The 17,631-nt window shown below is 52.5% G+C and overlaps 1 protein-coding gene across 1 annotated transcript in view; it reads right to left on the bottom strand.

The window, feature by feature from the left end:
* Nucleotides 1–17,631, bottom strand: part of prmt5 (protein arginine methyltransferase 5) — a gene marked incomplete at its 5' end in the record, with an annotated part of 59,839 nt that overhangs the window by 32,454 nt on the left and 9,754 nt on the right. Inside the window, 3 exons of the mRNA XM_068025212.1 lie at nucleotides 137–298; nucleotides 503–666; nucleotides 6,059–6,108. Of these exons, the coding sequence (XP_067881313.1) occupies nucleotides 137–298; nucleotides 503–666; nucleotides 6,059–6,108 (376 nt within the window). The remainder of the gene's footprint in view (nucleotides 1–136; nucleotides 299–502; nucleotides 667–6,058; nucleotides 6,109–17,631) is intronic.

The raw sequence follows: 17,631 nt of genomic DNA, 5'->3' as shown, positions 1-17,631 counted from the left end.
CGGCCGTGTCCGGGGATAGTCCCAGTGACCACCCCCCGGAAATAAAGCACGGGATGGGAATGGCGGAGTGGTAACTGAAGAACCCCCTCAAGTGGAGCAGAGGGAGGATTCACAGGGCTGGAGAATGACCCCTCACCTGGAGGGGACATTGCAGGTAGTCCTCATATCCCTTGGCAAACGTCTCGTAGGAGTTGGGGGGCAGGCGGTGCTGGTTGAGATACTCCAAGTACTGCAGGTAAGAACGGAATTCCTTTTGAGAGTGACGATTCGAGCCAGTGATGACAAACTGCACCTCCAACTGAGAGAGAGGAGAGAGAAAGAAAATCAACCACAAGAACGGACATCCAACCCCCCGAGGGGACTGACACCCGGCCCCCGAGCCCCAGCGGGGATGGACCCCCGGATCCTACTCGAACGGAGTTAACGGAATCCTGGTTTGTGAATCCCAGCTCTGTTGGTGTTCCGTGCGTCCGAATCTTACGGAAGGAAAACAGGACCTCACCTTGAAGAGCCTGTAGATGAGGTTCTGGTGCATCTTCGAGAGGACGGGGAAGCCTTTCTTGTTGGTCAGGAAGATGCTGGTGCGCAGGATGGCCGCCTTGATGGGTTCCCCAAGCCAGCGGTCAATGACACTGTCGGACGGCAGGTCAGGCCCCACATCCAGAGCTGAAAAGATGACACATGGGTCAGGAGAGGCCCAGGCACCATCCCAATCCTGGTGATCTCACACAAGCTGTGTGGGACTGAGCCCCTTACACACAACCACAAAGCAGAGACAGGGAGGGTTGTAGGAGCTGGAGGAGGTTACAGAGACAGGGAGGATTGTAGGGGCTGGAGGAGGTTACAGAGATAGGTAGGGTTGTAGGGGCTGGAGGAGGTTACATAGATAGGGAGGATTGTAGGGGCTGGAGAAGGTTACAGAGATAGGGAGGATTGTAGGGGCTGGAGCAGGTTACAGAGATAGGGAAGGTTGCAGGGACTGGAAGAGGTTAGAGAGAGAGGGAGGGTTGTAGGGGCTGGAGAGGGTTAGAGAGATAGGGATGGTTGTAGGGGCTGGAGAAGGTTACAGAGATAGGGAGGGTTGGAGGGGCTGGAGAAGGTTACAGAGATAGGGAGGATTGTAGGGGCTGGAGAAGGTTACAGAGATAGGGAGGGTTGTCGGGGCTGGAGGAAGTTACAGAGATAGGGAGGGTTGTCGGGGCTGGAGAAGGTTACAGAGATAGGGAGGGTTGTAGGGGCTGGAGCAGGTTACAGAGATAGGGAGGATTGTAGGGGCTGGAGAAGGTTACAGAGATAGGGAAGGTTGCAGGGACTGGAAGAGGTTAGAGAGAGAGGGAGGGTTGTAGGGGCTGGAGAGGGTTAGAGAGATAGGGATGGTTGTAGGGGCTGGAGAAGGTTACAGAGAGAGGGAGGATTGTAGGGGCTGGAGAAGGTTACAGAGATAGGGAGGGTTATTGGGGCTGGAGGAGGTTACAGAGATAGGGAGGGTTGGAGGGGCTGGAGGAGGTTACAAAGATAGGGAGGGTTGTAGGGGCTGGAGGAGGTTACAAAGATAGGGAGGGTTGGAGGGGCTGGAAGAGGTTACAGAGAGAGGGAGGGATGCAGGGGCTGGAGGAGGTTGCAGAGATAGGGAGGGTTGTCGGGGCTGGAGGAGGTTACAGAGAGAGGGAGGGTTGTCGGGGCTCGAGGAGGTTACAGAGATAGGGAGGATTTTCGGGGCTGGAGGAGGTTACAGAGATAGGGAAGGTTGTCGGGGCTCGAGGAGGTAACAGAGATAGGGAGGGTTGTAGGGGCTGGAGGAGGTTAGAGAGAGAGGGAGGGTTGGAAGGGCTGGAGGTGGTTACAGAGATAGGGAGGGTTGTCGGGGCTGGAGGAGGTTAGAGATAGGGAGGGTTGTAGGGGCTGGAGGAAGTTACAGCGAGGGGGAGGGTTGTAGGGGCTGGAGGAGGTTACAGCGAGAGGGAGGGTTGTAGGGGCTGGAGGAGGTTACAGCGAGAGGGAGGGTTGTAGGGGCTGGAGGAGGTTACAGCGAGAGGGAGGGTTGTAGGGGCTGGAGGAGGTTACAGCGAGAGGGAGGGTTGTCGGGGCTCGAGGAGGTAACAGAGATAGGGAGGGTTGCAGGGGCTGGAGTAGGTTACAGCGAGAGGGAGGGTTGTAGGGACTGGAGGAGATTACAGCGAGAGGGAGGGTTGTCGGGGCTCGAGGAGGTAACAGAGATCGGGAGGGTTGTTGGGGCTGGAGAAGGTTACAGAAATAGGGAGGGTTGTAGGGACTGGAGAAGGTTACAGAGATATGGAGGGTTGTAGGGACTGGAGGAGGTTACAGAGATCGGGAGGGTTGTTTGGGCTGGAGGAGGTTGCAGAGATAGGGAGGGTTGTAGGGACTGGAGGAGGTTACAGAGATAGGGAGGGTTGTTGGGGCTGGAGAAGGTTACAGAGATAGGGAGGGTGGTAGGGACTGGAGGAGGTTACAGAGATAGGGAGGGTTGTCGGGGCTCGAGGAGGTAACAGAGATAGGGAGGGTTGTAGGGGCTGGAGGAGGTTACAGCGAGAGGGAGGGTTCTTGGGGCTGGAGGAGGTTACAGCGAGAGGGAGGGTTGTCAGGGCTCGAGAAGGTTACAGAGATAGGGAGGGTTGTCGGGGCTCGAGGAGGTAACAGAGATAGGGAGGGTTCTTGGGGCTGGAGAAGGTTACAGAGATAGGGAGGGTTGTAGGGACTGGAGGAGGTTACAGAGATAGGGAGGGTTGTTGGGGCTGGAGAAGGTTACAGAAATAGGGAGCGTTGTAGGGACTGGAGGAGGTTACAGAGATAGGGAGGGTTGTAGGGACTGGAGGAGGTTACAGAGATAGGGAGGGTTGTTGGGGTTGGAGAAGGTTACAGAAATAGGGAGCGTTGTAGGGACTGGAGGAGGTTACAGAGATAGGGAGGGTTGTTGGGGCTGGAGGAGGTTACAGAGACAGGGAGGATTGTAGGGGCTGGAGGAAGTTACAGAGATAGGGAGGGTTGTCGGGGCTGGAGGAGGTTACAGAGATAGGGAGGGTTGTCGGGGCTGGAGCAGGTTACAGAGATAGGGAGGGTTCTAGGGGCTGGAGCAGGTTACAGAGATAGGGAGGGTTGTAGGGGCTGGAGAAGGTTACAGAGATAGGGAGAGTTGTAGGGACTGGAGGAGGTTACAGAGATAGGGAGGGTTGTTTGGGCTGGAGAAGGTTACAGAGATAGGGAGGGTTGTAGGCACTTAATGAGGTTACAGAGATAGGGAGGGTTGTAGGGGCTGGAGGAGGTTACAGCGAGAGGGAGGGTTGGAGGGGCTGGAGGAGGTTACAAAGATAGGGAGGGTTGTTGGGGCTGGAGGAGGTTACAGAGAGAGGGAGGGTTGTTGGGGCTGGAGGAGGTTACAGCGAGAGGGAGGGTTGTAGGGGCTGGAGGAGGTTGCAGAGATAGGGAGGGTTGTTGGGGCTGGAGGAGGTTACAGAGAGAGGGAGGGTTGTAGGGGCTGGAGGAGGTTACAGCGAGAGGGAGGGTTGTAGGGGCTGGAGGAGGTTACAGCGAGAGGGAGGGTTGTAGGGGCTGGAGGAGGTTACAGAGATAGGGAGGGTTGTTGGGGCTGGAGGAGGTTACAGCGAGAGGGAGGGTTGTTGGGGCTGGAGGAGGTTACAGCGAGAGGGAGGGTTGTAGGGGCTGGAGGAGGTTACAGAGATAGGGAGGGTTGTCGGGGCTGGAGAAGATTACAGAGATAGGGAGGGTTGCAGGGGCTGGAGAAGGTTACAGAGATATGGAGGGTTGTTGGGGCTGGAGAAGGTTACAGAGATATGGAGGGTTGTAGGGACTGGAGGAGGTTACAGAGATAGGGAGGGTTGTTTGGGCTGGAGGAGGTTGCAGCGATAGGGAGGGTTGTAGGGACTGGAGGAGGTTACAGAGATAGGGAGGGTTGTTGGGGCTGGAGAAGGTTACAGAGATAGGGAGAGTTGTAGGGACTGGAGGAGGTTACAGAGATAGGGAGGGCTGTTGGGGCTGGAGAAGGTTACAGAGATAGGGAGGGTTGTAGGCACTTAAGGAGGTTACAGAGATAGGGAGGGTTTTCGGGGCTGGAGGAGGTTACAGAGATAGGGAAGGTTGTCGGGGCTCGAGGAGGTAACAGAGATAGGGAGGGTTGTAGGGGCTGGAGGAGGTTACAGCGAGAGGGAGGGTTGTCGGGGCTCGAGGAGGTAACAGAGATCGGGAGGGTTGTTGGGGCTGGAGAAGGTTACAGAAATAGGGAGGGTTGTAGGGACTGGAGGAGGTTACAGAGATAGGGAGGGTTGTTGGGGCTGGAGAAGGTTACAGAGATATGGAGGGTTGTAGGGACTGGAGGAGGTTACAGAGATAGGGAGGGTTGTTGGGGCTGGAGAAGGTTACAGAGATAGGGAGAGTGGTAGGGACTGGAGGAGGTTAGAGAGATAGGGAGGGTTGTTGGGGCTGGAGAAGGTTGCAGAGATAGGGTGGGTCGTCGGGACTGGAGGAGGTTAGAGAGATAGAGAGGGTTGTAGGGACTGGAGGAGGTTACAGAGATAGGGAGGGTTGTCGGGGCTCGAGGCGGTAACAGAGATAGGGAGGGTTGTAGGGGCTGGAGGAGGTTACAGCGAGAGGGAGGGTTGTAGGGGCTGGAGGAGGTTACAGAGATAGGGAGGGTTGTCGGGGCTCGAGGAGGTAACAGAGATAGGGAGGGTTCTTGGGGCTGGAGAAGGTTACAGAAATAGGGAGGGTTGTAGGGACTGGAGGAGGTTACAGAGATAGGGAGGGTTGTTGGGGCTGGAGAAGGTTACAGAAATAGGGAGGGTTGTAGGGACTGGAGGAGGTTACAGAAATAGGGAGGGTTGTTGGGGCTGGAGAAGGTTACAGAAATCGGGAGCGTTGTAGGGACTGGAGGAGGTTACAGAGATAGGGAGGGTTGTTGGGGCTGGAGAAGGTTACAGAAATAGGGAGCGTTGTTGGGGCTTGAGAAGGTTACAGAAATAGGGAGCGTTGTAGGGACTGGAGGAGGTTACAGAGATAGGGAGGGTTGTTGGGGCTGGAGAAGGTTACAGAAATCGGGTGCGTTGTAGGGACTGGAGGAGGTTACAGAGATAGGGAGGGTTGTAGGGACTGGAGGAGGTTACAGAGATAGGGAGGGTTGTAGGGGCTGGAGAAGGTTACAGAGATATGGAGGGTTGTCGGGACTGGAGGAGGTTACAGAGATAGGGAGGGTTGTAGGGACTGGAGAAGGTTACAGAGATACGGAGGGTTGTAGGGATTGGAGAAGGTTACAGAGATAGGGAGGGTTGTAGGGACTGGAGGAGGTTACAGAGATAGGGAGGGTTGTAGGGACTGGAGGTGGTTACAGAGATAGGGAGGGTTGTAGGGACTGGAGAAGGTTACAGAGATAGGGAGGGTTGTAGGGACTGGAGAAGGTTACAGAGATAGGGAGGGTTGTAGGGACTGGAGGTGGTTACAGAGATAGGGAGGGTTGTAGGGACTGGAGAAGGTTACAGAGATAGGGAGGGTTGTAGGGACTGGAGAAGGTTACAGAGATAGGGAGGGTTGTCGGGACTGGAGGAGGTTACAGAGATAGGGAGGGTTGTAGGGACTGGAGAAGGTTACAGAGATAGGGAGGGTTGTAGGGACTGGAGGAGGTTACAGAGATCGGGAGGGTTGTAGGGACTGGAGAAGGTTACAGAGATAGGGAGGGTTGTAGGGACTGGAGAAGGTTACAGAGATAGGGAGGGTTGTAGGGACTGGAGAAGGTTACAGAGATAGGGAGGGTTGTAGGGACTGGAGGAGGTTACAGAGATCGGGAGGGTTGTAGGGACTGGAGGAGGTTACAGAGATCGGGAGGGTTGTAGGGACTGGAGGAGGTTACAGAGATCGGGAGGGTTGTAGGGACTGGAGGAGATTGCAGAGATCGGGAGGGTTGTTCGGGCTGGAGAAGGTTACAGATTTAGGGAAGGGTAATGCGGTGGATCAGGTGGAATTTGAGCCTGAGTAAGAAAATAAAGGGGGTGCTTGAGCAATAACCAAATCCCTCCCCACCCTTGACACTCACCGAGGGCAATTCGCTTGTTGTAGTCGCACAGTGAACGGAAATGATGCCACCTGGAACAGGGGAGAGAGGACAGGAAGTGAAAGTTACAGATTGCATGGGGTGTGACACACTCACAGGGGAGTGAGCCCTTGTACTCACTGCCACAAACCATCAGGCCAGCATCTCTGTCTGAGAGACACCAGTCAGTGTACAGATATCACCCTGGGAGACAGGGACTGAGAGACACCAGTTAGTGTACAGATATCACCCTGAGAGAGAGGGGACTGAGAGACACCAGTTAGTGTACAGATATCACCCTGAGAGAGAGGGGACTGAGAGACACCAGTTAGTGTACAGATATCACCCTGAGAGAGAGGGACTGAGAGACACCAGTTAGTGTACAGATATCACCCTGAGAGAGAGGGACTGAGAGACACCAGTTAGTGTACAGAGATCACCCTGAGAGAGAGGGACTGAGAGACACCAGTTAGTGTACAGAGATCACCCTGAGAGAGAGGGACTGAGAGACACCAGTTAGTGTACAGAGATCACCCTGAGAGAGAGGGACTGAGAGACACCAGTTAGTGTACAGATATCACCCTGAGAGAGAGGGACTGAGAGACACCAGTCAGTGTACAGATATCACCTTGAGAGAGAGGGACTGAGAGACACCAGTCAGTGTACAGATATCACCCTGGGAGAGAGGGACTGAGAGACACCAGTCAGTGTACAGATATCACCCTGAGAGAGAGGGGACTGAGAGACACCAGTCAGTGTACAGATATCACCCTGAGAGAGAGGGGACTGAGAGACACCAGTCAGTGTACAGATATCACCCTGAGAGAGAGGGACTGAGAGACACCAGTCAGTGTACAGATATCACCCTGAGAGAGAGGGACTGAGAGACATCAGTCAGTGTACAGATATCACCCTGAGAGAGAGAGACTGAGAGACACCAGTTAGTGTACAGATATCACCCTGAGAGAGAGGGACTGAGAGACACCAGTCAGTGTACAGATATCACCCTGAGAGAGAGAGACTGAGAGACACCAGTCAGTGTACAGATATCACCCTGAGACAGAGGGACTGAGAGACACCAGTTAGTGTACAGATATCACCCTGAGACAGAGGGACTGAGAGACACCAGTTAGTGTACAGATATCACCCTGAGAGAGAGGGACTGAGAGACACCAGTCAGTGTACAGATATCACCCTGAGAGAGAGGGACTGAGAGACACCAGTCAGTGTACAGATATCACCCTGACAGAGAGGGGACTGAGAGACACCAGTCAGTGTACAGATATCACCCTGGGAGACAGGGACTGAGAGACACCAGTTAGTGTACAGATATCACCCTGAGAGAGAGGGACTGAGAGACACCAGTCAGTGTACAGATATCACCCTGAGAGAGAGGGACTGAGAGACACCAGTCAGTGTACAGATATCACCCTGACAGAGAGGGGACTGAGAGACACCAGTCAGTGTACAGATATCACCCTGGGAGACAGGGACTGAGAGACACCAGTCAGTGTACAGATATCACCCTGAGAGAGAGGGGACTGAGAGACACCAGTCAGTGTACAGATATCACCCTGAGAGAGAGGGGACTGAGAGACACCAGTCAGTGTACAGATATCACCCTGAGAGAGAGGGACTGAGAGACACCAGTCAGTGTACAGATATCACCCTGAGAGAGAGGGACTGAGAGACACCAGTCAGTGTACAGATATCACCCTGAGAGAGAGGGACTGAGAGACATCAGTCAGTGTACAGATATCACCCTGAGAGAGAGAGACTGAGAGACACCAGTTAGTGTACAGATATCACCCTGAGACAGAGGGACTGAGAGACACCAGTTAGTGTACAGATATCACCCTGAGACAGAGGGACTGAGAGACACCAGTTAGTGTACAGATATCACCCTGAGAGAGAGGGACTGAGAGACACCAGTCAGTGTACAGATATCACCCTGAGAGAGAGGGACTGAGAGACACCAGTCAGTGTACAGATATCACCCTGACAGAGAGGGGACTGAGAGACACCAGTCAGTGTACAGATATCACCCTGGGAGACAGGGACTGAGAGACACCAGTCAGTGTACAGATATCACCCTGAGAGAGAGGGGACTGAGAGACACCAGTCAGTGTACAGATATCACCCTGAGAGAGAGGGACTGAGAGACACCAGTCAGTGTACAGATATCACCCTGAGAGAGAGGGACTGAGAGACACCAGTCAGTGTACAGATATCACCCTGAGAGAGAGGGACTGAGAGACATCAGTCAGTGTACAGATATCACCCTGAGAGAGAGAGACTGAGAGACACCAGTTAGTGTACAGATATCACCCTGAGACAGAGGGACTGAGAGACACCAGTTAGTGTACAGATATCACCCTGAGAGAGAGGGACTGAGAGACACCAGTCAGTGTACAGATATCACCCTGAGAGAGAGGGACTGAGAGACACCAGTCAGTGTACAGATATCACCCTGACAGAGAGGGGACTGAGAGACACCAGTCAGTGTACAGAGATCACCCTGAGAGAGAGGGAACTGAGAGACACCAGTCAGTGTACAGATATCACCCTGAGAGAGAGGGAACTGAGAGACACCAGTCAGTGTACAGATATCACCCTGAGACAGAGGGACTGAGAGACACCAGTTAGTGTACAGATATCACCCTGGGAGAGAGGGACTGAGAGACACCAGTCAGTGTACAGATATCACCCTGACAGAGAGGGGACTGAGAGACACCAGTCAGTGTACAGAGATCACCCTGAGAGAGAGGGAACTGAGAGACACCAGTCAGTGTACAGATATCACCCTGAGAGAGAGGGGACTGAGAGACACCAGTCAGTGTACAGAGATCACCCTGAGAGTGAGGGACTGAGAGACACCAGTCAGTGTACAGATATCACCCTGAGAGAGAGGGGACTGAGAGACACCAGTCAGTGTTCAGATATCACCCTGAGAGAGTGAGGGACTGAGAGACATCAGTCAGTGTACAGATATCACCCTGAGAGAGAGACTGAGAGACACCAGTCAGTGTACAGATATCACCCTGAGAGAGAGGGACTGAGAGACACCAGTCAGTGTACAGATATCACCCTGAGAGAGTGAGGGACTGAGAGACACCAGTCAGTGTACAGAGATCACCCTGAGAGAGAGGGAACTGAGAGACACCAGTCAGTGTACAGAGATCACCCTGAGAGAGAGGGGACTGAGAGACACCAGTCAGTGTACAGATATCACCCTGAGAGAGTGAGGGACTGAGAGACACCAGTCAGTGTACAGATATCACCCTGAGAGAGAGGGACTGAGAGACACCAGTCAGTGTACAGATATCACCCTGGGAGACAGGGACTGAAAGACACCAGTCAGTGTACAGATACCACCCTGGGAGACAGGGATTGAAAGACACCAGTCAGTGTACAGATATCACCCTGGGAGACAGGGACTGAAAGACACCAGTCAGTGTACAGATATCACCCTGAGAGACAGGGACTGAGAGACACCAGTCAGTGTACAGATATCACCCTGAGAGAGAGGGACTGAGAGACACCAGTCAGTGTACAGATATCACCCTGAGAGAGAGGGACTGAGAGACACCAGTCAATGTACAGATATCACCCTGAGAGAGAGGGACTGAGAGACACCAGTCAGTGTACAGATATCACCCTGAGAGAGAGGGACTGAGAGACACCAGTCAGTGTACAGATATCACCCTGAGAGAGAGGGACTGAGAGACACCAGTCAGTGTACAGATATCACCCTGATAGAGAGGGACTGAGAGACACCAGTCTGTGTACAGATATCACCCTGAGAGAGAGGGGACTGAGAGACACCAGTCAGTGTACAAATATCACCCTGAGAGAGAGGGGGACTGAGAGACACCAGTCAGTGTACAGATATCACCCTGAGAGAGAGGGACTGAGAGACACCAGTCAGTGTACAGATATCACCGAGAGAGAGAGGGACTGAGAGACACCAGTCAGTGTACAGATATCACCCTGAGAGAGAGGGGACTGAGAGACACCAGTCAGTGTACAAATATCACCCTGAGAGAGAGGGGGACTGAGAGACACCAGTCAGTGTACAGATATCACCCTGAGAGAGAGGGGACTGAGAGACACCAGTCAGTGTACAAATATCACCCTGAGAGAGAGGGGGACTGAGAGACACCAGTCAGTGTACAGATATCACCCTGAGAGAGAGGGACTGAGAGACACCAGTCAGTGTACAGATATCACCCTGAGAGAGAGAGACTGAGAGACACCAGTCAGTGTACAGATATCACCCTGAGAGAGAGGGGACTGAGAGACACCAGTCAGTGTACAGATATCACCCTGGGAGACAGGGACTGAGAGACACCAGTCAGTGTACAGATATCACCCTGAGAGAGAGGGACTGAGAGACACCAGTCAGTGTACAGATATCACCCTGAGAGAGAGGGACTGAGAGACACCAGTCAGTGTACAGATATCACCCTGAGAGAGAGGGACTGAGAGACACCAGTCAGTGTACAGATATCACCCTGAGAGAGAGGGACTGAGAGACACCAGTCAGTGTACAGATATCACCCTGAGAGAGAGGGACTGAGAGACACCAGTCAGTGTGCAGATATCACCCTGAGAGAGAGGGACTGAGAGACACCAGTCAGTGTCCAGATATCACCCTGAGAGAGAGGGACTGAGAGACACCAGTCAGTGTACAGATATCACCCTGAGAGAGAGGGACTGAGAGACACCAGACAGTGTACAGATATCACCCTGAGAGAGAGGGACTGAGAGACACCAGTCAGTGTACAGATATCACCCTGAGAGAGAGAGACTGAGAGACACCAGTGTACAGATATCGCCCTGAGAAAGAAGGACTGAGAGACACCAGTCAGTGTACAGATATCACCCTGAGAGAGAGGGGACTGAGAGACACCAGTCAGTGTACAGATATCTCCCTGACAGTGGGAGTGAGAGAGACCAGTCAGTGTACAGATATCACCCTGAGAGTGAGCGACTGAGAAAGACACCAGTCAGTGTACAGATATCACCCTCAGAGAGAGGGACTGAGAGACACCAGTTAGTGTACAGATATCTCCCTGACAGTGGGAGTGAGAGAGACCAGTCAGTGTACAGATATCACCCTGAGAGAGGGGGACCGAGAGAAACCAGTCAGTGTACAGATATCACCCTGACAGTGGGAGTGAGAGAGACCAGTCAGTGTACAGATATCACCCTGAGAGAGAGGGACTGAGAGACACCAGTCAGTGTACAGATATCACCCTGAGAGAGGGGACAGAGAAACACCAGTCAGTGTACAGATATCACCCTGAGAGAGAGGGACTGAGAGACACCAGTCAGTGTACAGATATCACCCTGAGAGAGAGGGACTGAGAGACACCAGTCAGTGTACAGATATCACCCTGAGAGAGGGGACAGAGAAACACCAGTCAGTGTACAGATATCACCCTGAGAGAGGGGACAGAGAAATACCAGTCAGTGTACAGATATCACCCTGAGAAAGAGGGACTGAGAGACACCAGTCAGTGTACAGATATCACCCTGAGAGAGAGGGACTGAGAGACACCAGTCAGTGTACAGATATCACCCTGAGAGAGAGGGACTGAGAGACACCAGTCAGTGTACAGAGATCACCCTGAGAGAGAGGGAACTGAGAGACACCAGTCAGTGTACAGAGATCACCCTGAGAGAGAGGGGACTGAGAGACACCAGTCAGTGTACAGATATCACCCTGAGAGAGTGAGGGACTGAGAGACACCAGTCAGTGTACAGATATCACCCTGAGAGAGAGGGACTGAGAGACACCAGTCAGTGTACAGATATCACCCTGGGAGACAGGGACTGAAAGACACCAGTCAGTGTACAGATACCACCCTGGGAGACAGGGATTGAAAGACACCAGTCAGTGTACAGATATCACCCTGGGAGACAGGGACTGAAAGACACCAGTCAGTGTACAGATATCACCCTGAGAGACAGGGACTGAGAGACACCAGTCAGTGTACAGATATCACCCTGAGAGAGAGGGACTGAGAGACACCAGTCAGTGTACAGATATCACCCTGAGAGAGAGGGACTGAGAGACACCAGTCAATGTACAGATATCACCCTGAGAGAGAGGGACTGAGAGACACCAGTCAGTGTACAGATATCACCCTGAGAGAGAGGGACTGAGAGACACCAGTCAGTGTACAGATATCACCCTGAGAGAGAGGGACTGAGAGACACCAGTCAGTGTACAGATATCACCCTGATAGAGAGGGACTGAGAGACACCAGTCTGTGTACAGATATCACCCTGAGAGAGAGGGGACTGAGAGACACCAGTCAGTGTACAAATATCACCCTGAGAGAGAGGGGGACTGAGAGACACCAGTCAGTGTACAGATATCACCCTGAGAGAGAGGGACTGAGAGACACCAGTCAGTGTACAGATATCACCGAGAGAGAGAGGGACTGAGAGACACCAGTCAGTGTACAGATATCACCCTGAGAGAGAGGGGACTGAGAGACACCAGTCAGTGTACAAATATCACCCTGAGAGAGAGGGGGACTGAGAGACACCAGTCAGTGTACAGATATCACCCTGAGAGAGAGGGGACTGAGAGACACCAGTCAGTGTACAAATATCACCCTGAGAGAGAGGGGGACTGAGAGACACCAGTCAGTGTACAGATATCACCCTGAGAGAGAGGGACTGAGAGACACCAGTCAGTGTACAGATATCACCCTGAGAGAGAGAGACTGAGAGACACCAGTCAGTGTACAGATATCACCCTGAGAGAGAGGGGACTGAGAGACACCAGTCAGTGTACAGATATCACCCTGGGAGACAGGGACTGAGAGACACCAGTCAGTGTACAGATATCACCCTGAGAGAGAGGGACTGAGAGACACCAGTCAGTGTACAGATATCACCCTGAGAGAGAGGGACTGAGAGACACCAGTCAGTGTACAGATATCACCCTGAGAGAGAGGGACTGAGAGACACCAGTCAGTGTACAGATATCACCCTGAGAGAGAGGGACTGAGAGACACCAGTCAGTGTACAGATATCACCCTGAGAGAGAGGGACTGAGAGACACCAGTCAGTGTGCAGATATCACCCTGAGAGAGAGGGACTGAGAGACACCAGTCAGTGTCCAGATATCACCCTGAGAGAGAGGGACTGAGAGACACCAGTCAGTGTACAGATATCACCCTGAGAGAGAGGGACTGAGAGACACCAGACAGTGTACAGATATCACCCTGAGAGAGAGGGACTGAGAGACACCAGTCAGTGTACAGATATCACCCTGAGAGAGAGAGACTGAGAGACACCAGTGTACAGATATCGCCCTGAGAAAGAAGGACTGAGAGACACCAGTCAGTGTACAGATATCACCCTGAGAGAGAGGGGACTGAGAGACACCAGTCAGTGTACAGATATCTCCCTGACAGTGGGAGTGAGAGAGACCAGTCAGTGTACAGATATCACCCTGAGAGTGAGCGACTGAGAAAGACACCAGTCAGTGTACAGATATCACCCTGAGAGAGAGGGACTGAGAGACACCAGTTAGTGTACAGATATCTCCCTGACAGTGGGAGTGAGAGAGACCAGTCAGTGTACAGATATCACCCTGAGAGAGGGGGACCGAGAGAAACCAGTCAGTGTACAGATATCACCCTGACAGTGGGAGTGAGAGAGACCAGTCAGTGTACAGATATCACCCTGAGAGAGAGGGACTGAGAGACACCAGTCAGTGTACAGATATCACCCTGAGAGAGGGGACAGAGAAACACCAGTCAGTGTACAGATATCACCCTGAGAGAGAGGGACTGAGAGACACCAGTCAGTGTACAGATATCACCCTGAGAGAGAGGGACTGAGAGACACCAGTCAGTGTACAGATATCACCCTGAGAGAGGGGACAGAGAAACACCAGTCAGTGTACAGATATCACCCTGAGAGAGGGGACAGAGAAATACCAGTCAGTGTACAGATATCACCCTGAGAAAGAGGGACTGAGAGACACCAGTCAGTGTACAGATATCACCCTGAGAGAGAGGGACTGAGAGACACCAGTCAGTGTACAGATATCACCCTGAGAGAGAGGGACTGAGAGACACCAGTCAGTGTACAGATATCACCCTGAGAGAGAGGGACTGAGAGACACCAGTCAGTGTACAGATATCACCCTGAGAGAGAGGGACTGAGAGACACCAGTCAGTGTACAGATATCACCCTGAGAGAGAGGGACTGAGAGACACCAGTCAGTGTACAGATATCTCCCTGAGAGAGAGGGACTGAGAGACACCAGTTAGTGTACAGATATCACCCTGAGAGAGAGGGACTGAGAGACACCAGTCAGTGTACAGATATCACCCTGAGAGAGAGGGACTGAGAGACACCAGTCAGTGTACAGATATCACCCTGAGAGAGAGGGACTGAGAGACACCAGTCAGTGTACAGATATCACCCTGAGAGAGAGGGACTGAGAGACACCAGTCAGTGTACAGATATCACCCTGAGAGAGAGAGACTGAGAGAACCAGTCAGTGTACAGATATCTCCCTGAGAGAGAGGGGACTGAGAGACACCAGTCAGTGTACAGATATCTCCCTGAGAGAGAGGGGACTGAGAGACACCAGTCAGTGTACAGATATCACCCTGAGAGAGAGGGACTGAGAGACACCAGTCAGTGTACAGATATCACCCTGAGAGAGAGGGACTGAGAGACACCAGTCAGTGTACAGATATCTCCCTGAGAGAGAGGGGACTGAGAGACACCAGTCAGTGTACAGATATCTCCCTGAGAGAGAGGGACTGAGAGAACCAGTCAGTGTACAGATATCACCCTGAGAGAGAGGGACTGAGAGACATCAGTCAATGTACAGATATCACCCTGAGAGAGAGGGGGACTGAGAGACACCAGTTAGTGTCCAGATATCACCCTGAGAGAGAGGGACTGAGAGAACCAGTCAGTGTACAGATATCACCCTGAGAGAGAGGGACTGAGAGACACCAGTCAGTGTACAGATATCACCCTGAGAGAGAGAGACTGAGAGACACCAGTCAGTGTACAGATATCTCCCTGAGAGAGAGGGGGACTGAGAGACACCAGTCAGTGTACAGATATCTCCCTGAGAGAGAGGGGACTGAGAGACACCAGTCAGTGTACAGATATCTCCCTGAGAGAGAGGGACTGAGAGACACCAGTCAGTGTACAGATATCACCCTGAGAGAGAGGGACTGAGAGACACCAGTCAGTGTACAGATATCACCCTGAGAGAGAGAGACTGAGAGACACCAGTCAGTGTACAGATATCTCCCTGAGAGAGAGGGGGACTGAGAGACACCAGTCAGTGTACAGATATCTCCCTGAGAGAGAGGGGACTGAGAGACACCAGTCAGTGTACAGATATCTCCCTGAGAGAGAGGGACTGAGAGACACCAGTCAGTGTACAGATATCACCCTGAGAGAGAGGGACTGAGAGACACCAGTCAGTGTACAGATATCACCCTGAGAGAGAGGGACTGAGAGACACCAGTCAGTGTACAGATATCTCCCTGAGAGAGAGGGGGACTGAGAGACACCAGTCAGTGTACAGATATCTCCCTGAGAGAGAGGGACTGAGAGACACCAGTCAGTGTACAGATATCTCCCTGAGAGAGAGGGACTGAGAGACACCAGTCAGTGTACAGATATCACCCTGAGAGAGAGGGACTGAGAGACACCAGTCAGTGTACAGATATCTCCCTGAGAGAGAGAGACTGAGAGACACCAGTCAGTGTACAGATATCACCCTGAGAGAGAGGACTGAGAGACACCAGTCAGTGTACAGATATCACCCTGAGAGAGAGGACTGAGAGACACCAGTCAGTGTACAGATATCACCCTGAGAGAGAGGGACTGAGAGACACCAGTCAGTGTACAGATATCTCCCTGAGAGAGAGAGACTGAGAGACACCAGTCAGTGTACAGATATCACCCTGAGAGAGAGAGACTGAGAGACACCAGTCAGTGTACAGATATCACCCTGAGAGAGAGGGACTGAGAGACACCAGTCAGTGTACAGATATCGCCCTGAGAGAGAGGGACTGAGAGACACCAGTCAGTGTACAGATATCACCCTGAGAGAGAGGGGACTGAGAGACACCAGTCAGTGTACAGATATCACCCTGAGAGAGAGGGGCTGAGAGACACCAGTCAGTGTACAGATATCTCCCTGAGAGAGAGGACTGAGAGACACCAATCAGTGTACAGATATCACCCAGAAAGAGAGAGGGACTGAGAGACACCAGTCAGTGTACAGATATCACCCTGAGAGAGAGAGACTGAGAGACACCAGTCAGTGTACAGATATCACCCTGAGAGAGAGAGACTGAGAGACACCAGTCAGTGTACTGATATCACCCTGAGAGAGAGGGACTGAGAGACACCAGTCAGTGTACAGATATCACCCTGAGAGAGAGGGACTGAGAGACACCAGTCAGTGTACAGATATCACCCTGAGAGAGAGGGGACTGAGAGACACCAGTCAGTGTACAGATATCACCCTGAGAGAGAGGGACTGAGAGACACCAGTCAGTGTACAGATATCACCCTGAGAGAGAGGGGACTGAGAGACACCAGTCAGTGTACAGATATCTCCCTGAGAGAGAGGGACTGAGAGACACCAGTCAGTGTACAGATATCACCCTGAGAGAGAGGGGACTGAGAGACACCAGTCAGTGTACAGATATCACCCTGAGAGAGAGAGACTGAGAGACACCAGTCAGTGTACAGATATCACCCTGAGAGAGAGGGGACTGAGAGACACCAGTCAGTGTACAGATATCACCCTGAGAGAGAGGGACTGAGAGACACCAGTCAGTGTACAGATATCACCCTGAGAGAGAGGGGACTGAAAGACACCAGTCAGTGTACAGATATCACCCTGAGAGAGAGGGGACTGAGAGACACCAGTCAGTGTACAGATATCACCCTGAGAGAGAGGGACTGAGAGACACCAGTCAGTGTACAGATATCACCCTGAGAGAGAGGGACTGAGAGACACCAGTCAGTGTACAGATATCACCCTGAGAGAGAGGGGACTGAGAGACACCAGTCAGTGTACAGATATCTCCCTGAGAGAGAGGGACTGAGAGACACCAGTCAGTGTACAGATATCACCCTGAGAGAGAGGGGACTGAGAGACACCAGTCAGTGTACAGATATCACCCTGAGAGAGAGGGGACTGAGAGACACCAGTCAGTGTACAGATATCACCCTGAGAGAGAGGGACTGAGAGACACCAGTCAGTGTACAGATATCACCCTGAGAGAGAGGGACTGAGAGACACCAGTCAGTGTACAGATATCACCCTGAGAGAGAGGGACTGAGAGACACCAGTCAGTGTACAGATATCACCCTGAGAGAGAGAGGGACTGAGAGACACCAGTCAGTGTACAGATATCACCCTGAGAGAGAGGGACTGAGAGACACCAGTCAGTGTACAGATATCTCCCTGAGAGAGAGGGACTGAGAGACACCAGTCAGTGTACAGATATCTCCCTGAGAGAGAGGGACTGAGAGACACCAGTCAGTGTACAGATATC

Source organism: Heterodontus francisci, unplaced genomic scaffold (assembly GCF_036365525.1).
Source record: "Heterodontus francisci isolate sHetFra1 unplaced genomic scaffold, sHetFra1.hap1 HAP1_SCAFFOLD_1526, whole genome shotgun sequence".
NCBI lineage: Eukaryota > Metazoa > Chordata > Chondrichthyes > Heterodontiformes > Heterodontidae > Heterodontus > Heterodontus francisci.
Note: the sequence above shows the minus strand (reverse complement) of the source record. Positions and strands in the feature narration are given on the sequence as shown.